Source organism: Syngnathus leptorhynchus, chromosome 13, assembly GCF_054491065.1.
Source record: "Syngnathus leptorhynchus isolate UIUO chromosome 13, UIUO_Slep, whole genome shotgun sequence".
Lineage (NCBI taxonomy): Eukaryota > Metazoa > Chordata > Actinopteri > Syngnathiformes > Syngnathidae > Syngnathus > Syngnathus leptorhynchus.
Genome location: NC_141207.1, coordinates 7,177,592 through 7,203,147, shown reverse-complemented (window position 1 = coordinate 7,203,147; position 25,556 = coordinate 7,177,592). Strand labels below are relative to the sequence as shown.

General features: G+C 44.0%; 1 protein-coding gene and 1 long non-coding RNA gene across 10 annotated transcripts in view; one reads left to right on the top strand and one right to left on the bottom strand.

Annotated features, from left to right (window-relative positions):
- trabd2b (TraB domain containing 2B) overlaps positions 1-9,947 on the top strand; it is a 28,289-nt gene extending 18,342 nt beyond the window's left edge. Inside the window, exons 3-7 of the mRNA XM_085927631.1 lie at positions 312-458; positions 1,736-1,910; positions 7,025-7,121; positions 8,237-8,500; positions 9,032-9,947. Of these exons, the coding sequence (XP_085783757.1) occupies positions 312-458; positions 1,736-1,910; positions 7,025-7,121; positions 8,237-8,500; positions 9,032-9,239 (891 nt within the window). The 3' untranslated portion in view covers positions 9,240-9,947. The remainder of the gene's footprint in view (positions 1-311; positions 459-1,735; positions 1,911-7,024; positions 7,122-8,236; positions 8,501-9,031) is intronic.
- The window catches only part of LOC147047239 (uncharacterized), an 89,395-nt gene that overhangs the window by 30,254 nt on the left and 33,585 nt on the right, over positions 1-25,556 (bottom strand). For all 9 annotated transcript variants that reach the window (XR_015067930.1, XR_015067925.1, XR_015067926.1 and 6 more), the window contains one exon: positions 2,787-2,893. This is a non-coding gene — a long non-coding RNA (uncharacterized LOC147047239). The remainder of the gene's footprint in view (positions 1-2,786; positions 2,894-25,556) is intronic.

Genomic DNA, 25,556 nt, shown 5'->3' with positions numbered 1-25,556 from the left:
TATTAATGGCTGTTGTGGATTTACGGCGCCCCGGTGACAGAGAGAAAGGTTTCAAAGAACTCTTTCCAAACTTTCTCCACCCTGCACCAGAAACACACTGGTGTGCATGTGTGGTGGATTTTACCTGCAGTTGACCTCAAAAGAAAGTACCTAACAAATTGCTAACGACGTTAGCCTTGTAACATTAGCGCACGATCCGCAATACTACTTTCCTATTGGCTAATTTGGTGATGTTTTGGACTTAGTAATACATCGATGAGTTAAAACAGAAAAGGAATAGTCGTCATCTTTTAATGTGCTTCTTCCCATAGGTGCTCTTCGCCTTGAACCAAACCCTGCTCCAGCACGAGGGCGTCCGAGCGGGCAGTCTGCAGGGCGCCTACACCACCGAGGACCTCATCACGCATTACAACTGCGGAGACCTAAGCTCCATCATCTTCAACCACGACAACTCGCAGGTCCGCCTGCTCTCACCGATGACCTTGTCATTTTTTTTTCAACCCAAATACAAAACAATTGCTCGCTATAGCAAATCATGGCGTCGCTGGTGCCTGGCCAATTGTGAAATTATGTTTTTTGCTTACTTTAAACACAAGCAGAAGCTGACCGCACACAAAAAGAACATGAGCCGTTTTGTCCCCCCTGTGTACCCATAAGCATCTCAAATTCAAAATAAATGGAAAAGTCATGAGATTCCACGCCATCTGCGAAGCATCTTTATGTCAAAGTAAATTTTGCGGTCTTTCGCGGGGCTTTCTAAACTTGTATGGCTGTAAGCCTGACATCAAAACTAATAATAAAGAACTCGAGGGACGTGAATTTATGTCTTCATGACAATCGACCAAATAACTTACATTTTACAAGACAACAGTAACTTGCAGCTCACACACAAAATGTCAACAAATCGCCACACACACAAAAAAAAAAATCACTCCCAGACACATTAAAGCCAATACACAGTGTAACCTTAGCTTTACAAGTTATTCACACCAGAGACCTCCGAGAAAGTGTGAAAGTTGAAGAAAAAAATGCTCACTGGGCCCCCCTCGTGTCATTTTCGTGGCCCGTATTCATTCGTCTTTCTAACTCAGTCAGCCCCGGGGAGCTCGTCGCAGCGCTCGAGTAGCCTGCCGGCGGCCTCTTGCCCTTTAAATCAGAGCAATTGGGCCGTAATGAAATGACATGTACTGGAATTTTCCAGCACATGCTAAAGCTATCAGACACCTGGAGTGCTAAATGTGTGTTTTTCTATACGTGAAATGAACCGATTTGTAAACAAAGATACTCAATGAGTGCACCTTTCCAACGTTGGCGTGTTTAACGTACATGACAAAACATCGTGCATTTGTGTCGACAAAGGTTTAAGCCATTCAAATATAACGTAAGCGTGAAGTGGACGAATGCGAGCGAGCGCGACTTGCTCACACGCGCTTCAATAAATCGTTTTGAGTGTCAAACCCAAACACATGAAACACATCTGCTCTCCCACCAGAAACTCAATAGCATTTCATTTGTCTTACTGAGGCATTGTGGGAACTCGACACTGTAATTCACCGCTCTTAAATAACATCATAAAATGTCATGTCGTGACGGGTGTCGACCGAGACCGCCGATGTTTAACACCCGAAACTCGCTGACCCTTTGCGCCGAACGCAATCGTTGCTAGCGCTAACGCTGCAACGCGTCTCATTATCTCCAATGTGGCAGTTGATGACCTGTCCTTCTCCTCACCCAGCTGCCGCACTTCATCAACAGCTCTCTGCCGGCTCACGAACGCACCACGGCGCAGCAGATCGACAGCTACTTTCGCCAGGAGCTCATCTACAAGCGTAACGAGCGCATGGCTCGTCGCGTGTCCGCCCTGCTGCAGAGGAACCCCAACCAGACCTACTTTTTCGCTTTTGGCGCAGGTGAGAGGGTGCATACCACATAAATGCTAGTCATTAGCCCATCTATGGCATTTCCCATTATGTGTACGCATTAAGCTAGCAGACTTATTTTAGCTTGATCTAGTAAGGGCCTAATAAATAGGTCTTCTCTCAAATTATAACACTTCCTGTCTTTTATTTTTCTCTTTTTTCATGTTGGCTCGTCCTCTGCGTTTGCGTCTGTAACTAATGATCAAGTTTTATCCGCCACTCAATGCCACGAAAGTACCAAACGACAACGGGGGTTCATATTGGCCAGAGGAGCGGAGTGGAAGTTATGAACTGCCGTCTGTTCGTACTTAAGTGACTTTATTGCATGAACCACAACAACTTTGGGGCTTAGAAGGGGAATTAAAAGAAGTGTCGTAACAATTGAGGGCTTAACCAGACATGCTTAGCAACATAAACCAGCCAGGGTAGACTAAGGTTATTTGATTTTTATGGTCACCCTGGGGATCTCGTCGGTTCCAACATTATGGGAACAGTTTTGGGGAGGGCCTTTTTTTTCTTCTTGCATATGGCAAGATCCATAAAGTTGAACCTGGTGGACTTTGACTAGATCAGGTGTCCCAATACTTTTGCCTCAGTGTGAGCAGGCTGACTGGAGTGAGTCCATACAGGCAGCTCTTGGGTCAAACCCTTCTTAATTTACAGCTGTTGTGATCCCTCCCGTCCAGGAGTTTTTGCACCGAGTGATTAAACTATACGACGTGTGCATAAAGTGGTTCAGCCTGGAAATCCAACTTGGACCTGCTTCAGTCTGCACACCTACACCTTCCTGACTGTACAAATTGGATGTTTTCTCTCCTGAACACATCTGCATACATCCTTCACGGCAACGCTTAAGCGGATCCTCACCTGCTTTCTGGGTTTGGTCACTCGATGTCCGTAAGACGACACCGTGGGCATTGTGATGTCAATACCAGTGGACAACAGGTAGCAACATAGGACAAAATGGCCGCCTCCTGAAATGGAAAAACAGATGGACATTTCTGGTTAATTCTCATTCCACAAATGTCAATATTGATAATCACTTGGTGGTACTTGATATGTATGAAAACACGACAGAGGTCGTAACTGAGCATTTTGATTCCTTTGTGTCTCTTGAGGCTGTAGTTGGTACTACATAATGTTGTTCTCCTCTTTGATTTATTGTCATTTTTAAAAAAAAAAGATGCGTAGGCAGTGGTTACTCAGCTCGGGCGGCAACAATTTTAGTTTCCTGCCAGGCTCTCAGACATGATTTGTGTTGCTGTAATTTTTATAGATTCTTATGTTTTGAAAGTGCCTAGGCCATAATATTTGAGAGACTTGTCACTTTGTATAGTCAACCAACACTAAAATGGTACTTTTTAAGTACTCTACATTTTTCCATTACACAGGTGCGGATCACCTGGATAGTAGCCGAAACCGAGAAAACCGCGCGGCATCAAACGGAACGAAACAAAAACAACCTAAACCTTCATTTTTTCGTATGCACGATCATAAGTTGCCTTTAATAGTTGCATCTTGCTCTTTGTGGTGCGCAGCAAGTTTGCCAGCCCTCGCGCTGCCGCCTTATTGAAAACATCCCGTGGAATTTCCTGACGCGGCCGCAGCTGAGACGCCGCTTCACACACTGGTGCGCGTAAGCCGGCGAGGCGCGTCATGTGCGTTTTGCCAAGAAGAGTTGGCACTCTCCAAAATACACATGTAGGTTTGTTTGTTTGAGCCACTTTCATTTCCCTTCCCAAGAGCTGATTCTGGCGCCAAGACTCTGCCATGCGGGCTTTTCGGGACTATCATGAGGGCAAAAAGAGGTCTAGCGTGCTATGAGAAACAAAAAATAACTAATGGGGGTCACAATTGGAATTCTTGTAGCGATATAAGTGAGTTTGTATCAGTAAATACAATGCTGAAAATGTATATTTTTTTTGTTTTTTGGTTGGGCGTTTTTTTTTCCTCAAATAAAAAAATCATTTTGGTGGTGGTGCTAATGGCAGTTGTGGGAAATACTGGTTTTTAAACAAAGCCTCCTGCCAAAATGTCCTACTTTTTTGCTTTAACTTTATTACAAACTCATCACGGTAACACGCTCCCATGCAGGCAGGCACGCACGTCACTTGTCTGGTCTTTGTTGCGCTTTAGCAGAGTGTGTTTGCTTTTCTCAGCCTCTCTTCACGTCTGTTTGCTCCACTACGAGTTTATCGCCGCTTTAGCTCTTAGGCCGTGTCTACATTGACGTGGCTAAAGAGATGCTGAAATAAAATAAAGTCGACACTCAAGAGCCAAAATCAATATCAATGAAAAACAAAAATCTGCTGACACTCAAATAAAGGTGGTCCTATACAAACTGACCATAAAGATTTTGTATACATCAATAGTTAATTTTTTTTTTTTTTGCCTGAAAATAAAACATTTCATTAATTCCAACTGGAAGTGACTAATGCAAACTAAAACATCTTAGCAAAAGAAAAACACTCATCCTTAATTTGACATGACATCAGCGTTGCCATGTTTTCTTGTCTCTTTGTCACCGTTGCAAAACTGATGACATCAGCGACTTGTCTGTACTTCACTAAACGTTATATAATCCCGGACACACCTTTTAAATAGCCTCACTCAAGGAGTGTTATTGTTTCTGAGCTTCTTCTCGTAACTTCTATCTGAGCAAGATAATGGTTTGTTTTTTTCCAACAGTAATTGTGTCACAATTTGAAGACACTTCACTCGTGGCAAATGCATCCCCTCCCTTTGGCCACCGTTCAAAACCAACAAACGGAATTTGTGGTTTTAATCTTGTCATCGCTTTCATGGTTATTAGCAAGCAAGTATCTGATTTTCAAAAGATTTCACAATTATTACGATCAGGGGGTCGGAAGGAGCAACGAGAGTTTTCATAGCATTGTATGACGCAACCTTTGCATTTAAAAATTGGTTTTCAACCAGACAGTAAATTCCGCTGGCCTCAATTCAAACAGAAGAAAATAATGACAAAATACAGACATAAAATCAATGTTGATAGCCAAGTTGTATACACACACGCACATGTACCTGCACGCTTTTACTCTTCAACACAAATAAGTTAATACAAAACTGTCGTTTTAAAACAGAACTCAACAGTCTTTAATGAAGGAAAATAAGAGAATCATTTGGAAATCCCATGAATAATAAACTGCAACTTTAATTAGCGAGTGGGGGAGTGTAGCCTATGTGTGTGTGTGTGTGTGTGTGTGTGTGTGTGTGTGTGCGTGCTAGTCAAACAGCTGCTCCTCATACACTTCTCATCCCAGCAGGGAAATATTGTGGCTGAAAAAGAAAGCAAACAAAAAGCAAACAACGGGGGCGCGTTTTGTTTTTCTTCAATCCTGGAGCTAAATGTTATCAGCTTTCCTCTAGTGGGAGATGATTACATTCTGCAGCAGCAACAAAATGGAGTATTTCAAGGAGAATTTTTTTTTTTTTCTTCTAATCTAAATGCTTCCCAGGTGTCTTAATGAAAGATTTGAAAATACACAGAGGACGAGGAATTAAAGCGTAGTATGATCTTGAGCAAATGCAAAATTTGGCTGGGGCCAGTGGCCAAGAAAATGCTGTTCATTCATGCTAATCTGTGCTAACTTTGTAGCGCTTCTTACTTTTTACCAAAGTGTAGAATGGCTTGTTGACGCACATTTTCAGAAATGGGGTGATTATTTTTTTTTTTATTTCCCTAAAAGTAGTGATTTGGTCCTCCTAGGGGATTTGTCCTCTTGAAATCCCACTGAACCACGTGGGCCTCTCACATAGTTATTCATGGAAGCTTTATAGAGCTTTGCAAGTGAGCAGAACATAAAGCAGAACTCGAATGTGAGCGGCCGTCACTCAGAAGGTCGCAACAGAGACAGTCAGACACAGACGTGCTGCTGCATTCATAGGAAGTGAAGTCATTATGGAGATGAGGAATGAGCGTGGGGGCTGAAGAGCCGCCATCCAGACTCTCCTAGCTGGACCCAAAGGTGGAATTTACCATTTGAACCCAGCGCTCCCCGGGTACTCTGGCACCGCTCCATCAAAGTAAAAGTGATTTATAAAGGTGGTCAAAGGGTAAGCGTAGATGCACAGCAAGGTGCGCCGACGATGGCCTCTTTGAAATCTTTGAGTGAGGCGTACGCCAGAAAGAGAGAGCCCTACATCAGCGGGCGACACGGAGAGGGGGGGGAAAATTTCATATATGGAAGAAGGAACCGATGCAGATGCTTGCGTTTGAGGTCAAAGACTGTTTTTTCGCTCACCCCGCATTTCAGATGAATTGAAACATTCTGAGAGGCTTTTTGGGATCATTGTGTTCTGCTGCCTGATTAAAAACATGCCTCCAGGGATATGTGGGGACCTTGTGGGGAGTCTACGGAAAAGAAGTCCACACACACACAGATATACACACGCTGACCACAACGTTACACAAGCGCAAGAGTTGTATTTCAAAATGAGGCCTTTCGTTGGAGAACGTTAACCCTTCAAAAGTCCTTTCGATACAATCTATCAAATAAATACAAGCAATATATTTGCCTGGCAGAAAACAGTAAAATCATCGGTGGAATTTAACGTCACCTTTAAACAATAGACAACGCAACGAGATGATGTCATATGTCCACAATGAATTGAATGATTATGAAATGTCACGTCCAATTTCAATACGATCCTATTTAAAGTTAAAATAACTTTCTGGCCTGTTGTGGAACGTCACTTGGGGGTTCCAAATAGACTCCCAGCAAGAAAGAGCCCATCAGATCTCGCCTCCACTCCCTCCCCAAGCAGCCAATTGCAATCCACTTACAAATTTGTTCTGCCAAGAGCAACACACTTTGCCTTTTTGGTGGGGAACAGCGTCATGATAAATATGGCGCAAGGGAGGAAGAGCTGGCTAAATGCAAGAGTGAAGCTTTTTTTTTTTTTTTCCTAAAGAGACACTTTAAAAAAAGTCTTTGTTTTGAAAATAAAAGGGTTATACTAATTTTGATAGTCTTTGAAAAACCAAGTCCTTCAAACATGATTATAAAGTCGCAACCTGCACTGGAAATAAAACACATCAAATGCCTTTCATAACTTAGTCTCTGCCCGGCTCGGACTATTTCCAGGTCACTTCCTGGGGAACCACAGCGTGCTGGACATCCTCCGACGAGACGGCTATGTGATCGATCACGTGACCCCTGATGACCAGCAGCCCGTGACGTTGTGAGTAAATGCCCAATTTGACTTCACGGTAACGCCTGCTGGTGCCTTTCAACATACCAACACTCCAACACTGTCCAAATTGAGATTTCAAAACCAAACAAAGTCTTTTTGATAGCCGATTAATTTGCTCCCTTCCCTCCGCTGGAGCTCAGTGGCGTGCTGCCAGCCTCGCTCGACTGTGCTCGGCAGCCGCTGGTACCGTGATCTAAACTGGTACCGTGATCCAAACAAACGCCTGCGCATACGTGTATGCAAGAGAAGAGTTGCGCCAGGAACCAAATTCCGAGCGTAAACAGAACTCCGTGATGGGATGGGGGCCGGCATGACGAGGAAACGAGACGGTCGAGGTGTTTACGAGCGTCGTTCTCACGGACGGTGAGGGATGCTCTGACTGACAAGCTGAGCAGAGCCGCGCCGGCTCGCAGGCCGCGTGGAAGCCAGACCACAAACCTGGAGCTATCATCACCCCGACCGAGCCATCAAAAATGCCGCATGGAGGCTTTTTAGAGCTCGTAAAAGTAGAAAAACAGCTTGTTGAATACATTACAACTTTATGAATGAGACAGAAGGGCTGCTGGAAATCCCAATATGAGCATCACGTAAGCTCCAGTGGCTTTTCAGACAATAGAAACACAGCGTGAGCAGCAGATAATTTTGCACTTGTTCTTGTATTAGCCTGCGTGCTATTAAGTGAAGCTTCACGTGCAGATTATATTGACGGATGTTAACAAGCGAGGAGAAAATATGAGTAATGGAAGAAAGAGGAGCACGGCAGATTATTGAATTGTGGGTGGTCCGATTTGAGACAGATTCACTTTTGATGGGCGAGAAAAGAGCCAAATGACTTGCAACTTCCTGCGATTTAGAGGAACCTTTAAAAGTTTGAACGGAACCTCTTCCAAGATGATGGTTGATTGTTAACAACTATTTCCCAAAGGAAATAATGGAAATAATTAAGTTGAGTAAACATCAAAAAAGCAGACTGTTTTCAATCAGTAACTCCCAAACACAGTGTCGTTAAATGGTAGATTGTTTTAAGTTTTTTTTCTCCACTGTTGCATTTTTTTTTTTTCTCTTGGAATCCATGCTCATGAGATACGGCTCTATTTTAATAGTCAACCAGATAGCGATCCAATCGGCGGCACGAGCGTGGCTCCTCCCACCATTTGGCCGACCGGTTCGGGCGAGACGGAGCTGGAGGAGCCCAGTAATATGCCTGGCATGGATGAGGAGGAGGAGGAAGGGCTGCCTCACATGCTGCAACCGGACAGCCTGAGCCAGTTGGAGGAGTTCGGACGACACAAGCGTCCACGAAAAGCTCATCGCGGCCACGGGAGGCCCCGCCTCTTCAGTGACCTCTGGGTTCGCTTTGGTGATGGGTGAGGGAATTTTTTCTATTTCACCTAATTAGTTTGGATTTTCTTTTCTTTTGACTGCCAAAAAAATGTACAATAATTGCCTTTCTCTTGTAATTATCTTGTTTATATTGAGTGTAAATGCCCTTTTGACCACTAAATGGCGGCACAGATTTAGTTTGAGAACTATAGTAGTTTACTTTTTCTTCAATATGTTTGTTATCCATGGTTCTTTGCTCACTCTCACAATATATTGAATGGGTTCAAATGTGTTTGTCATTTTAAAATTGTTATGTTATGAAGACATGCCTACATAAACAGTAGAGTATTTAAAAGCTGTATTAGGTTTTCCACCAGATGGCAGAAGGTATGGTTAAGTTTTCCTATTTATCAAGGTCTTGGCGCCATCTTGTGGCATCTGTGAGCATTACAGAAACAGCTGAGGATTTATTTATTTTTTTTGCAGAGAAAAACTGATTTAATTAGCAAACTGTAAACTGCAAGTAGCCACTGTACAGTAAACGCAACTAAGCCTTTTCCTTTCCTGTCCTGCAGCACCACACCGCCCCCTAACGTGAGGATCATAGACGGTTACGTGACAGTGGATCCCCCACTGAGCCCTCCGGACGAGCACGTCACAAGTCAGCCCTTCTCCACGCCGCCCGGCCTCACTTCAGCCCAGCCGCCTTTGTCGATCCACAGCAAACAGTCAATATCGTGCGCTTTAGCCTGGCTGCTATCTTACGCACTGCTCATCTCCTGACCGTCGAGGAGATCGGTTCGAGGGCTGGAATTTGCCATCGACTAATGTGAACACCGGAAAGCCAGAGCTGTTTTGAGTGACGCTGCCAAGCTCTTCAAAAAGCTGCCAGTCCTTCACATGTGGATCACACAGTCAAAGAAAGTGGACCAAAATGGTTCAAAGGCCTTCACACCATCAGGAGTTGTTGAGGTTGTGACCATTACATCAGTCGGCGTCAAACTAGAGTCCATGAGCCATAGCTTGACTGAGGCCAATAAAATAAAAAAAGTTCATCCCTACTTTAGTTTTGGGTCAATTCAACGTTCTGATATCAATGTGACATATTATCAAAGGAATTGCATTAGGAGTCAAACAAAAGAATATAGTGGTGCCTTGATGCTAACATGTATAATTGCCTTATTAGGATTAGGAGGTGTTCCTTGAGAAAATGTCTCTCTTACAAAGGATCCCCAAAATCAAAAACTTTGACAACACGTGCATTAAAAAAAATGTTAAATAGTCATCTTTTGATTAACATGGATATCGAGTACAGATCCTAATAACTCTGGGAGATAATAAGGTCAAATAGTGCTGTGGTGGGGAGCACTCAGACTCTCTGTATGTAAATTGTGTATTTTGTCCATAAATATTGTATATTTATTATTGCTGAAAGAAAGAGTATATTTTCTTGCTTTTTAAAAATGTATTTAGGAAATAAAGTATCTTTGAAAGCTGATCATTTTCCCTGAGTTTTCATCCTACCGGATGGTAACGAAAACAAAGAATCGGTAATCGATACGTGCAGTCAAAAGTGTCTATAAAATAATAAAACAATAAAAAAATAGATGTATTCAAAACTATTTAAAACAAATTTCTCCGACATCAAAGGGTGGCTGACGAGGGAATGAGACTGTACTTTTTTATTTCGACACTAAGAGGCGCTATTGTCACACAATAATTTCAGTTCCTTTAGTAGGTTTAAAAAAAAAAGACCAGATTTTTAAAAATGTTGTCGTTTTATTGCGCCACCACATTGATCAACTCGAGGGTGTGGAATTATCTTAAAAAATGCGTTTAAGAATTATTTCTCAAGAAAGTAATTTTAGTACATTTTATTTGTGTTAAAATTCCGCCTGGATTTGTTTCCTTTATAACTGCGTTAGGGATTGACAGCCATTGAGCAGTCATATTTATTATTGTGGTTGCATTTAGTTACATATTTCACGCCTCTCGTGTAACAACATAACAATAAAATATTAGAAACGATTCCCGATACTATGCAACTGTAACCACAATTCACAGCCTCAATCAAAACAGACTATTATCAGCTTTTTATTTAATGGGGCTCATAAAATTTCGCCTGCTGTTAAAAGGCATAAATGTTTGTTTAGTTTGTGTCCTACTGTGGATAGGACTCGCAGAGATCATGTTTAGTTTGTACGGTATCTCGAGATTATAGCGAATTCAACAGGCTGACCTCAAATGAAGGACTTTCCATTGGACTGGAAATAACCTTTCTTAATGTTGATTTAATAAGCAGAAAGGGAGGGGAAAAATAATTGAATTAATCTGCACCTCGAATGATGCAGGAGGAAGAGCAAGGCTGAATTTTTTTTTCCCCCCGAACAAACAGCCTTTCCGCCCCTTAAGCCGAGACAGGACAATATTTGCCTTTGCTACAATACCATTTTCCCTGAGCTTTGGAGCTGTTGTTTGAGCGGCTGGAGGCCTTGACAGGCTGCTCTCGAGCTTTGACCCTCACTCTGTTGGGGACGCGCCGCCTGCTGCATATAAATAAAAGATTACAGTGGAAAAATCAATTTCTGGGCAAACTCATTAAAAATGCCCCTCACCTTAAATGATTCTCATTTCCTTCCATTCAACCTGTTCCAGACCCCCCCCCCCATACACATGCCACTCCCACCCCGTCTTCTTCATCCGCCCTGCCTGCTGGTAATTACTTGCACAAGTCGTTTGTCGCCCTTTGATTTGCAGCGTTTCACAAATGAAGGTTAAGTTTGTTTAACCGTGCTGGATTTGCCAGTCATGTTAAAGCATATAATGTGGCAGGCCCCGGCTTTTTCTTCACACCTCCTCCTCTGTTGCATCTGGGAGGGGGGGGGGGGTGCATGCAGGTCCAAGGTGAAGCTGTATTTGGAAGGAGCTGCTGAGCCATTGATTTCAATGAATAGAGGACGAGGAACTAATTCAATCTTATTATTTGTAGCTCTCTGCAAAGTTATCACCACATTTTTTTTTAAAACAAGGATTAATTAATTTGCAATAATATTAACACTATTAAATTTATCATACATAAATGTATTTGTTCACTAAATTGAACCATGACTTAATATGAAAGATACTTTTGCTAAACGTTCACTACGACAACCACAGAAAAAAAAACTGGTGGATTAGTGAATAGTGAGCCGTGAACAAGTGGGGATTAGTGTGCATACAAAATAATTACCTAAACACAATGCTATTCTTTGCCGTCAAAACACAATATCTGCCCTTTCTCCATAGACAATCGATGTTGATCGATCCCAGTCATCCAAGTCAAGGTAAACCTCCATCGATCCAAACGAGGCCATTAAGAGCCTTTCAAACGTACCCGGCAGCACTGATCACAAGAATAACACAAAAGAGCCAAACAAGAGACGACCTCCAACGTTTGCAACCGCGCAATGTTCTCCTCCTCTTCTTGTTGTTGTTGTTGACAACAGCTTTCTTTTTTAATGTGTAATGTAATTATGAGCTAAGGAAAGGCGCCACGTTCTGAGTATTACTGCTCGCTTCTCCAAAAGAGCTTTTGGTTCTCTGTTTTCAGCCAAGCCAACGGTGGCTGTATAAAGCTTTCCGGGACAACAAAAGCGCGTCGGGAGCTCTCTCTCTCTCTCTCAACATTAGTTGACTCTATTTTCACGACTCGGCTCGGAGTAATTGTGTTGAGCCCGCTGGCCTTGGGGAGTCGTAACTGCGGTTCAGGTGCGCGTGTCAAAAGGCATTGAAAGGCACTGGCAAAGAACAGAGTGGGCTTAACTTTTTCAGTTGACGGACCTAATTGAAAAAAGTACCATCAACTATACAGTGCAGAAATAAGAGACAATTTATTACAGCAAACGGAAACGAAAAAGCCATCTGTCAAAAATGTACGTCTTGGCTGTATGCTCAATACAATCATTTACAGTATGTTGGGAGGCCAAATTGTCATAAATTATCAAAATAATCAGCTTTTAAGTAAAATGTGAAATATACTTCAATTAGCTGTTAACTTATTCTGTTGAAATGTTAATGCTAAGCTATTGTTTTGTCTGTTTGAAACATAAATTGCCTTGTGTATGAAATGTGCAATATAAATGAAGCTGCCTTGCCTGAACATTTAACAGAATTCTTTAAAGGATTGCAAACTTCACAAAATTCTCCCAAACAAGTCTGGTTTTATATAGCACACTACCTTTTGTAATTATCTGCTAGCGAGCTAGCTCACCAGGTAAACTAACGTGTCTGTATGCATACAAAAAGAAGCCCACCAACCCAAATGAAATGTTTGGCGTGCTACTACACTGCTATGTTAATTTGAATTGAATTGTTCAGCCCTAGTTGACACGCACATTGCTTTTCACGTTTGCTTTTTGTGTTGCGGCACACAGTAAACAAAAGTAATGACGCTTTCACCAAGAAGCGAAAAAGAAAGTACAAAAGAGACCAGAGTAGCAAGTTTGAGTGCGTGTTGCCGCGCACATGAATGCCAGCGTGTGCATTAAAGGCTGCGAGTGTTGTGTTTCACAGTTTTTTGGGCCGTGATATACTTTATTATTCGGCGCAAGGGGGCACTTCAAATGCGGAATGGGTTCTCTTTGATATCGACAGCAGCTTGAGGCAGAGAGTGCACTCAAACACAGGAACAGGCGAATTTATTCTGGGGGGGGGGGGGGGGGGGGACAGATAGTTGCGTACTCCTCCCCCCCCCTCCTCGGCAGCGCTCGGCGCGCATCGGCGACAAACAGAGCGCTTTGATGCCACGGCGGTGACACTCCATACGCTAATGAAATATGGTAATTACTGCCACATGAGAGCCCTCCCGCAAGCAACTGGACAAAAAGGTATTAAAAAAAACAACAAATATGACTTAGCCTCTGTGATTATTACGCCTTTAAAAAAAACATTTTATGCTGTTCACCTGATACAAAGCAGTGGGGCGTTTGTTGATTCCGGAATATGTCATGGGGGGGGGGGGCAAAGGTCCTCTGATGAGGAACCCTATTGTTATCTTTTGATGAAAAGACAAGATGTCTCTGAGCTAACTTAGGCTGAAAAGATTCATATAATGTTGACTTTTTGGATTTGGATATAAATAGTCCATTTTAGGAAGCGAGTGACAAATTACATTTATCAGTCTTCAGTTTATTTTAGAAACCTATAAAGAGATGAAAATGGATGATTAATGTGCCCTGCCGCCAATTTAGAGTTTAGAAAATAAAAGACTACTATTGGTGTTCTTTCCGCATTATAAAGATGAGGAATTCCAGGCAGAAATTATACTGCACTGCCTTCCCCTAAAATGCAGGACAAGAATGGGAAGTGGCCAAGTAAAAAAAATAAAAAAGCTGTGTAGTCATCCTAAAAATAAATTCCTAGTTCAGCTAAAAAAAATGCCCTCGAGTTAGTGATGATTAGTGTAAAAAAAAAAGAAAAAAGCATTAAACTGCCCACATTTGCACTTGCATCTTCTACCTGACACGGAGCTGAATGTAATTAGCTGAAGTAACTTAATGTCAAGAGGGAGGTGAGGGAGTGGGTGGGACAATGTGTTTGACCATCACTGTTTGCACTTGCCCAGACGGCAGAACACCCCCACCAGGCCCAGTCACATACACACACACACACACACACACACACACACGCACGCACGCACACTTTCACCTTGCTGGCTAAGTCCTCCCAAGAGATGGGGCGCTGGAGGTCAGGGAGAAGGTGGAGGTCAAATGGGCCCTGATAAATTCTACTAATAGGACAGTGTGTGTCCAGCTAACTGAGGCTAAAAGCTGTGTGAACAAACACACAATACGGTTCACTCGCACACATACACACACAGTGCTCATGAACGATGCATACATGCGTGTGCGCCCTTTAAGGTCAGAGCACGGGGTGAGAATGTTAAATGGCCAAGCAGGAGAGGAGAGGAGTGCGGGTGGGACATCAAATATTTTCCTAGTCATCACTATGAGCAAACCTCGTGGCTGAGATGTGCAGGAGATGTGCAATGAGCAAGATTGGATTCACGGGTTGGGAGAGATGGTGAGCGTCTTCAACCAGTTGCACGCTGAGCAACGTGGCCAAAAGGTTGGGGAACGTTATTGGGTTAAGTAGCAGGACCCGAAAATTGGTTTGAAGAAACAATGACATTTTTGGGTGATTTTAACTTTTGAAGGGTGAAGCACTAGCGGAGCTAGAGGGGGGGTTTGGGGTGGCACCTGCCCCCTTCGTGAAATTTGCTTGTATCGCCTGGGTGCCATGACAGATGGTTTACTTTTGGTTATTTTCAGAGAAATTTTTTTTTTTCAACATTTTCACCTAAACATTAAATGAATCTTCACTAGCGTTTTCTGAAGAATTTGATGGGTATGTCAAAAAAAAAATAAAACACTGCCTCACTCCGCTTGTGTACACAAGGTTGTCATAAAGGTTCCAAGACTGATGTCACAAGATATTTATAAAAACAAACACGTTGTTCGTGGGTCAATAGAAATACTTTCAAAACGTTTCGTGATAAGGGAAGATATTTTTGGTGCAGCAACTTTGTGATCCGACTTAAAAGATAAGCTTCAGTCGTCAACTGTAATCTGTTTGCAATAGTCCAGTTCCCTCTAGTCTCGTGTGCCGCTCGCTTCTGAGTCCCGCCCACAGGCGGACCCGCATTGGCATATGTGTATGCGGGCGCCATCGGGCAGACAGACAGACAGACGCCCCATGTCCCATTCCCATCCTGTGCCGCTCAACACACCCAGTTCCTGTTATCGCTCTCCCTCAGGTGTAGCCAGGTAACTCCAAGGCCAAGCTGCTCTTAAAACCGCGACAGTCAAGGTAACGGCTAATTGCCGCAATGGTCCTCGTAAAAACGGCATGTTTGCTTATGACTGAGCTCCGCCCGCCCCCCCCCCCCAATAAGATGGCAAGCTCACGAAGTAGAATCAGGTAAGAAAGAAAATGAAGAAAACAGACGGGGATTACTTAAAGGTCAACGCCGACAGGCTTGTTTGAAACATTGATCTGTCGTTTTGGGTGGTAGCCACTTTTCTTCTTTTATCAGCCCTTCCTTGTCCATATTTCTCTGACTTTTACGACCAAATTCTGGCTCCCTCCCTCTTTTAATGTTTGATTCAGGTGATAAGAGCGGGCCGAAGGATGAGTCTGACGGCGGCGGTTAATGTGGTCAAAGGGCAGAGCGCGACGGGCGGCTTCAGCCGGACGGCGTTCAACCTAAAAAAAAAAAACGCTCATATGGCAGCAATCGGCCTTATGAGTCGTTATCGGGCAGCCCATCAAGATACGGATCGGGAGTTTGTGTGTGTGGACTGTTACATGTACTCACCCCCTGCCCCCTGAACGGCGATAAGATAACGATTAACTTCTGTTTATCGCAGGACATAACGTTCCAAAGGCAATCGGTAAAAAGGTGCAATAGAGAAAGCAAAAAATGGTTTCAAACGCAATATTTCGAGGTGACACTCTCTCGTCTGGCTTGTCCTCCGTAACCCCGCCTGATTATGGCCATTACAAATTCATCGTATGCGGCCGCAGCTGATTGAAGTGATGGGCTGATTTCTCGGCGCTCGCCGCCTGATGGAGGGTGCTATAGCAAATAGCCCAATGGGTCTGTTTAGATAACACTGACCTCTCGCAAAACGTCGCCACGTCTGCAGGGCAAGATTCGGAGATTCAATATGGGTTCAAAAAAATAAGCTAAGTGAACTAAATGTGAGGAGAAAAAAAAGATAGTTTTGCATTTTTCGTTTTGGGCGCAGTTTTTGCGATACGCCAGCAAAAGTGCTTGTCGTCGGGATGAATTGTAAGGAGACGAGAGGCCAGAACCCCTGATCTACATTCTGCCCCCGTTAAGGTTACCAGGGTAACAGGTACAGTACGTCGCTGGGCGAGAAGGGCGAGGGGAGGGGCATGGGAGTGGGTGGGCGTGGGGGGGGGGGCACTCACCCTTTTCCTTAGAAATTGATATTCATGCTTTTGTGGAGCAGGGGTTACAATAGTCTTGATTTGAAGGGAGCGTTTCAAAGCACCCCCCCCGCTCGCCCCTCCCCTACCCGAGTCGGATGTCCTCAAAGGCCAAGCGGTTGTATTACACGGGCTAAATACACATCATCTCATTTAGTAGGAAATTAAGCGCTAGCTTGCAGCGTGCTAAAGTAAAACTCATTCCTGAGGTTCATGTTATGTAAATGGAAGGAGCTCAAATATATAAACGCTGGATTGAAAATATACAGGAAGCAACAACTGCAAGATGTATTTGAACTCGACTTTGCCATCCTGGTTTCCTTTTTTTTCCCCTCCTCGGCTGTCTGATGTGGATGGGTTTTGGTTTTCTTTGCTGTATTTTTGACCGTGTTTAAAGGCTTTTTGTAAGCTCCGATGGATACAAACATTAGAAACACTGAACAAAAAAACCACAGCGCCATGGAAACTGTCATTAAAATCTTATATTTAACCTTTTGATGGGGGTAAGGGTTGTGCTTGTACGAACATTTCCTTCATAAAATGCTATTAATGTATTTGTAATTAAAAAGAGGAAAAAATAGACACATTATTTATATACCTGCTACAACTAATTATTTTTTCTTAGTAAAACACTAAATTTAGTGTATTAAAAAAATAGTATATTAAAAAATAGATCACCCAGCTGCCTTGCCTAATAATGATAATAACAAAATACAATTTACATTATCTAATAAGTCAATTTGGTTAAAACGTTTAAGACCTAACTTTATATTTTTAAATAAATAAATAAAAATATTCTTCACTCACACAATAGTGAACCTATAATGATAGCAGAAATACTGTATATGCTCAGCAAATGTTCTTCGATGAGGGTCAAGCAGACCGGTTCCGGACAAAACAGACTGATGGTTGGGAACTCCTGTTCTAATTAAATTTCCACCCCATCTACTGTATCTCGAGACATTTAAATTGCTCCAAAACATGGCCTGAATTAGTCAAATGCAACACATAAGCTCCCTGTGTGCTCATGAAAGCGCATCTGTGCCCATGGCCTTGCGTTTTAGTACCCACTTTACGGTCCACAACAAAACACACACACACACACTTAAAGTGTGCATTTGAAAATAATGGTGTTTGGCATGATGCAACCCTTTGCACACACCGGGGGTCGCTTTAAATTTTACAGGGGGCAATGCTATGGTTCATCTTTGAAAGCTGTGGGCTGTAAAACAACACCCGGGACGAGGTGGTTTAAAAAGCTATTGAGAGAGAATGAGTCAAACGGGCATAAAGAAAAGATTCTCACCAAACACACACACACACACACAAGCAACATTCCTCAGTGGTAGCGGCCCTAAGATAATGTTGTTCTTTAATTAAACTATCTCTGCTGCGCAGTGTGAAGTAGCAGGAGAGACGGCGGCGACGTATGGTCTATGCAATCAATTCTGCGTGAAATGTAAGGGCGGCATTAACACTGGTGAGTGAGCGCATTTGGAAAAAAACGACGCCACATATCCACACGTGTGTATGTGTGTGTATTCTTTCCAGACTGATTGCCAGTTAAAACAGGCTGAGTGGATAAACTCAAAGTGACTCTTTGTAATCACACTTCTGAATCGAGATTCAAACCTGACGGGAGGAAGGAATTCATAACAGCTCGATGGGGCTTTTTTTTTTTTTTATTTTATTTTAAAAATTGATTTCTTTATTTTTTTAAATGATCTAAAAGCGCTTGAAAACTGCTCGAATCCAGCGTTTATCCTATTGTCAATTTTCCCCATTTGGATTGCCTTACTCTATCCTCTTCCTGAACCCGCTTTGCGCCGAGTGTCGGTTTAATCTCTGAAAATAATTTGGCTTGGTGTGTTTGATTGCCTGACACAGTGCAGCAGCAGAGACAGCAACAGCAGCAGCAGCAACAGCAGCAACAGCAGCAACAGCAACCTGATCTTACACAGCCAGTTTGCACTTCCTCTCAGCTCAAGTGCCGCTGAGGCAGATCGACTACTGCTGAGAGCTGAGTGGAATGATTCCGCTATCGCAGCGCTGATCCGTGTCCTGCGGTTTTGTCCGCCCGGCCTCGGGGCGGCTGCTGCGTGAACAGAAAGTTGGCCGACGGTCCCGACGCCAACAATTCCGCTTCTATTCATTCAGACAGGGGGGTTGACCCACCGCCGCCGCTGCCGCTGCTGCTGATGTAGTTGACACACTACAGCTGTAATTTTGGAGGTGAGCTACCTTGTAGTTCACTCGACGGACACTAGGAGGAGGTATGAATGAGGGCTTAATCAAGAGTGGATGGATGGAGAGCTACATAGTCCACCCGAGTATATCCGTGGTTCTGCACCTATTTGCGGATTTTTTTATTTTTAATTATTAAATATTTTTGGTTGGGAGAACAACGAGGGTCTATTTAGGATTTCCACCAGGCCAGCCCATGCAAGAGCGACTTCTCACCCATTGTCCTGCTGGTCATCTCACTTAATGGAATGCTTTGGTGAAGCTCTATAGGGTGCACGGCGGCAACGCCATTGATTGGAGATGAATACAGTGGCTACTCTCAGGCCCTTCATGCTTATTAGGACTAATAGAGAAACCTAGAATAGGGGAGGAGGTACAGATCGCCACAAATGACTCTTGAGGCGGGCTGGCTACGCCGTGGGCCTCTCAGAGAGTTTTTTTTTTTTTTTTTTTTTGCATTCCTTTGTTTGACAACTTGGAATCCTCCCACTCAGCATGCCAAGAAACACACAACAGATTTATTGTGACGGTCAACACATCGTTTAGGTTTAAGGACCCCCTTTCCTTAGGAGCAATTTTTCAGAGAAAAGAAAGATGTGGCAATGACCCACCTCCCGCCGACAAGCCCGACGCGGAGCCGAGCGGACATGCGGTTTTGACGCCGCGGGCCCACACAAGCTGCGCAACAGAGACGCGGCGCGGCTCTAAGTGCACGTTTGCGGAAGGCGCAAAGGGCCCACTTGCTGCGGTGGAATAACTGCAAATTAGCGACACAACCCGCACCGCGCCTTTTGGAAACGATTCAACACGCACCCAAGTGAAACGGAGGCGGGAAACGTGTCGTGGCTTTCTTAAAATAGCCGCGTCTCATCTCTGCCCTCCTTTTATAGTCGCCGATCCTCTTTCTGCGCCAGAATGCCGGGTGGCAGGTTGAGCAAATCTTTGCGCTCGCTTCGGATTTGTTTTTGCACGACACGGCCGGAGCGTGACAGCTCGGGCCTTTGATGGCTAGCGACCACATCCTCACGTGTCTGCTGCAGACCAAATCTCTATTTTTTTTTGCTCGTCTGGAACAGGCGTGGACTGACTGACCGATCTTGCAGCTTGTTTGTTGCGAGATGGAGGGGAAAAAGGGAAGTGGGGTGGGGGTGGGCGCATTTTTTTACACAAAGACTTTGGATATTTTACTCTGGGGGCAAACGATACTATATTATTGTCACGATGTTTTGTTCATGATAACAATAACATTGTGGTGGCAAAAATCAACAGACCAGAAAACATGTCAGTGGGTGGGAAGTCCATACAATTTACAAAAAAAACTACAAACAATTATATATAATTGAATGGTGTAATTTTACACGCAATAAAACTCATTATAGAGTCTCTAAAGGTCTATAAGCATAGACAGTGATTTGGTGGCTTGTTAAAAATTAGGACTTTGTTTAAATTATTTTTTTTTTTTTTACTATTGGCACAATATTATAACCATTGTGTATAACATTGCTAGCGATGCGATAATTTGCATTCTATCACAGCGAGGTGCAAAACCAGAGGAGAGCAGTGAAGTGGAACGCCATTGAGCTGAATGAAAGTGAACTGGATTGACGGGAGTTGAACTGGGACTAATGAAAACGAGGCGAGGAGAGGGGGAGCGCGGCCCGGCCCATCTGCGCGTCTCGGGCCCGCTCGGCAGGACTCAAACGCGGGGTCAGATCGCAGAGAGGAGCGGCGCTCTCTCCCCCGTCGCCCACCAATCATCTTCCCGCAAACACAACAGGGCCTTTGACTCGTTTGTTTGGACACACACATTCATGTCTAATTGTTGTTTTTCTTTTTCAGTCTGCCTCACAAGGCGCGCAGGCGGCACATATGGGGACCGAGAACCGGGGCCCAAACCACACTAAACGAGACCGAGTTTTGTTTTTCTTTTTTTCCCATCGCATGCCGAGGGAGACGAGCTGAGTCTTCCTTGCTCAGACAGACATCAGCGCAGCCATAATTATAACGGAAATGCGGTGTCCTTCTCGGCATCAAATACAACCTTTGCGACAAGTCACGCAGCACTTGCAGGCGAATTTTTTTTTTTTGTTTTTTTTTTTAAAATACTCCTCTAATCTCTTGCGTGCTTTGTGGGGATTTTGGTAATGTTCTCAATGTGACTTAAAAAAACAGTAACATTTAGTTAACGCAATTACAACACTAGTGTGGGGAAAATGACGCTTTATTACATATAAAGCAATTAGAGTCAGATTGCTTGAAAAGGCAAGAAATAGTCCGTTTTTTTCCAATTAATTCCACTGGCTCATTGTAAAAAAACAACAACAAAAAAACAACAAAAACAATTATCAGGAGACCAATCCGATAGAATGCCACTCACTATGCCCCGCCCCCTTAAAGGCAAATCAATGCACAAATACACAAAGTGTTAATTTGGCTTAAGTACACTTTATCAAGGCCTAATTGATATGATTTTTTTTTTTTTTTTGACCGATGCTGATTATGCAGAGTCTTCCAATTGTATTTTTGTGCTGCGGCTTTAGTGGGAATGCATTAAGGTGCAATAAACAAACAGCGGATTATTAGCATAGCAGTGTAAACACCAGCTAGACGCTAAAACATCTTTTCAAAGCGTCTGCCCACGGGCAATTGCAACCTGAGCGACGTGCATCGAATTGCTCGTGTACACGTGCGGCCGGTTTGTCTTTGGAGACGCTTGCAGCAGATTGAACGCGCGGGCTCAATGTGTGGTCGATCGATACGCTGGCCGAGCCTATTGAATAAATGCATTATTCAATTAACTGGGATCAATCCAATGCAGAGACAGGGGTGCATTAAGCGAGGGAAAAAAAAAAAAAAAAAAAGACAGTTGGGTGGAGTCATTTTAGAGCTTGGGTTCACCTCTTCGCTCTCCTGGTTAGACCCCGCCCCTCCATGTCCCTCCTCCTCCTTCTTTTGGGGCCTTGGATCAAAGCTGGCCTTTCTGCCACGGCAACCCAACAGGGGAGCTCCTCGCCCTCACCTACAACAACAGCGCACGCTGGGAGTCGCTCTCTGATGCGCGGCGAAACCGAGACGCATGGACCAACACCGTCTCGCTAACTCACACACACTCCTTCAAGACGGGCTTGCACGGAGCGACGTTGTCCAGAGAGCGAGCAAACACGATGCTCTGAGAGCTGCGCATGCAAACAGGCGGCAGAACAAACAAGCTCGCCACAGCTTGCATGCATATGGAGGAGCGCGCTCGCCCGCACGCACCTGTAAGCTTTTATCTGAAGGCTCGCTGCCTGAGCTACTTCCTCCTCTCTTGCTGACCTCAAACAACTCCTCTCATTTGGCTTGTGTCGCCCCAATTAGAGACCCGAGAAACACTTTTGGTCTCCCCTCCGGAGACAGCAGCCATTGAACGTTTTACAAGCCCTGATGCGCTTCTAATCACGGCAGCAAATGTTTGTTGACTGCTTTTCTTTGTCTCCTTGTCCAAAAAGTGCAGAACTGGAAGTCATCCTGCCCCAACATCTGGTGATGACTCAGGCCCGAGAATCAGAAACACATCACATGCGTTTCATTATTCTGAGGTTGGCCTGTAGCGGGCAAATTGGACTTTGTGTATTTGAAGGCGGTCCCATGCATATACATGGGACGCCGGCCGTGATGACACATCGGCCCGATCAAAGCGGTTCCAGTGTTTGTGTCTCCCTTCAAAGGGGGCGGATGGGCACCTCGGCTGGTGATGTGACACAGGAAGCACTCTGGGCCTCACCTGCACCCCCCGAAGCCTCCGGTTACATGTGAACCCGGCGCCCCTTTTTTGAACAACACTCGGGATCAATTAACTCATTACATGCCAATTAAAGCTTTGAGTGCTCACTGGATCGTGTTTTTTTTTCCCACTCCAAACAAGTGCTGCAGTATTCAAGAACTTTATTGGACTAACAAAAGTACAGCCATTTTCAAGCGACAGGCGGAATGAAAATTATTTTATTATTTTCACAGACTCCTGCAAAAAAAAAAACCCTCTTTGCTACCGTGAAATATCATATGTTATATTTTTCTTTAATGAATACAAGTACAGTGCTTTCACGTCAAATCTCAAAATGTGCGCTTCTGAGTGCGCTCAACATCTTTCTGATCAGTTACTCTACACCCACCTGGCTCACAGTGATGACCGAGACATGCACTGATATTTTTTTTTTCTTCTTCAAAATATTTAACCCAAGTTGTGTCGAGCCGCCCCCTCTCACAGACGTAGCTATTTAACAGATCTAAGCTGGATGCTGCATAAACCACGAGTGGATTTGCGACCATGCAGTCGTGTACAGTAGCTGAGGAATGAGGTCATTTCATGTTTTTAGATTGAAGTGTAATTTAAAACTGAAGAGTGCAAGAGCCTAAAAGCTTCCTTATGGTAAGATAGTAAACACACGCTATTTGGGGGAATATGGAACGAGTCAAAAAACGCGAGTAATTGACACCTCCCAAACTGGTTTATGGTTGCTTGTATTAATAGTTGAGACCGTAAATATACCACAAAATGTGATCCCAAAATAACACAAATAGTTTTATGCATGCATTTGTTTTCATTCATTAATAAACTCATCTATTTGCAGTTTTTGTGCTTTTTCTGAAATCTCTGCCGACGCCACCAGATGGCGCCGAAGTCCAGCCGAATAGGAAAGCGTGACTATATATGAATTATGATAGAAATGCAACTATTTTTTATTAGACACAAAAACAGCAAATAGGTTCCATCTATTAGTTTTCAAAGACGCATGTTCGAATGTTTATCTACGCGCCTTTTTCGCCGTGCAACTGTGATCCAACTTCCCATCTTGGTCTAGGGTGAGCTTTGGCGCTGCTTTCTCCCAGCAGGCTTATTGGCCGATTTTCCTCCACTTAGGAGGACCGCCGAGCTGCGTTCCAGCCCCCCCCCCCCCCCTTCTCTTGTATGTTTACCCGGGCGGGACGCCGATTCCCTTTTCAGCAGGTTCACGTAAAGTTCTGGGGTTTTAAATGGCTGGGTGACGGCGGCGTCAAGAGATCACATCATCGCGACATGGCAAAGCGGCTGGCGGGAAGAGCGGAGGACTTGGAGTGCGTTGGCAGCAGATAAAATGAGTCAGAGCGCGCTAACTAAGTGATGTAATCCTTGCTGAGCGAGGCGCTTTAGCGTGACGATGTAATTCTCTCACCTTTTAGGCATGGCAGAGCTGTTATTACATGTGGAGGAAGTGAAAATGGATGCAAATTGCTGTTGGACTTGGTTCTGCATACACAACAACTTCCTCTCGACTTCTGGAAAGACTTTGTTTAGGGAGTATATCCGCAGGAATTTTGTCCGGGAGACTATTTTGTGAGTCAGGGATTACCGGAAATAATTACAATGTGATTTATGGTGATATACATTCATCAATCCTTCCATTTTTTTTTATTGTCATTGTTTTCACTGTTAGCATTGGCAGAGTAAGACGGGGGGGGGGGGGGGGGGGGGGGGACATCCCCATGGCCCCCCTGGGTAAAAAAAATCTTAGCGCCACCAGTGGCTGATAGTCTTTTCTTTGTTTCAATAAACTGCGTTCTGACTACGTTGGTTAACGACCACAATGTTTTGAATTTCCTCTTCAGTTTCATATTATTGTTACAATTCAATTCCCAGCCCTAATGGACCGGTTTTAAGCTCCATTGCTTCCATGGAAGTGAAAACCGCTAAGGGGATGTGTCATGCCCCTTAACGTTTATAAAAAAAAAAAAAAAAAAAAAAAAAGACGAGTAGTAACGCGAGACAACAACTGTGGCGTGCCATCGTCGTTTTCTCACAACGTATACAAGCGCACACTGACACACGCAAGCGGACACTCCGAGGAATGCCGCCAACCAACTGCCACTCGCATGCCTTCGGCTAAAACCTAGCAAGCGCTACCACGCGAGGAATTCCACGTATCCCGAGCAATCGCTCACTTTCCTCCGGGCGGAGGAATTCAAGCTCTTTTCTGAAACATCTGAGACTCATTCGTCAACCGACACGGCTCGCGCTCGCCGCACTTGAATACAAAAGGCGCCAGCTAAAACAAATGCTTCGCTTCTCTGGGCAGGTCGCAGGTTAACACTTAAACCAGCAGCTCTTTTATAAAATATTAGCCCGGGTGCTCCCGCTCCACTCTCTTTATCTCCGGCCTCTCCTGGGCCGTATGTTTCTCCTGGCGCCGAGCGGCGCTGTCTGCACACATCAACAAACAAAAGAGGAGGAACCGTCAACTGTATTAACAGATGGCCAGAGTCAATAAAACACACACAAATCACGCGTTGGACACATCTGTCGTTCGCAGAGTCCTCGGCTAATCTTTCTGCGTGGCTCCGCTGCAAGTGATGGAATCACAGCAGGATGGAGAGATTAGGGGACGGAGAAGCTTTGTGATGGATCGGAGCGTGGGGAGAAAGGCACGAAGAGAGGAGAGAGGGGAGGTTTGATAGTCCGAAAAAACTCTATGCAAATATTAAAAGGGAAGTCAAGTAAAAAAAAAAATAAATAAAAATAATTCAAGTTTTTTTTTTTTTTTTTAAACTCTTTACATGGGTGTCAAATGAACTCTTGTCGGAGTCCAAATTGAAAATGACAGCATGGACAGAAGCATTTAGCCTTCACAGTGGGCTTAAAGATTCAGGCAAGCCAACTCACAACAGTGAGAGAGATAAAATGGTGAGGCGTTAGTAAAAAAAAATACCGATTCCATAAAGTGTCGGTAAATATTTGAGTAACACGGGAGAGCTGGCTTGAAATGTCTCAATCATTTTAGGAAACTGCAAGTGTAGCAGCGGGAGAATGGCGGTGAGTTAGCTGGAGAGAAAAAAAATTGAATGATGGGG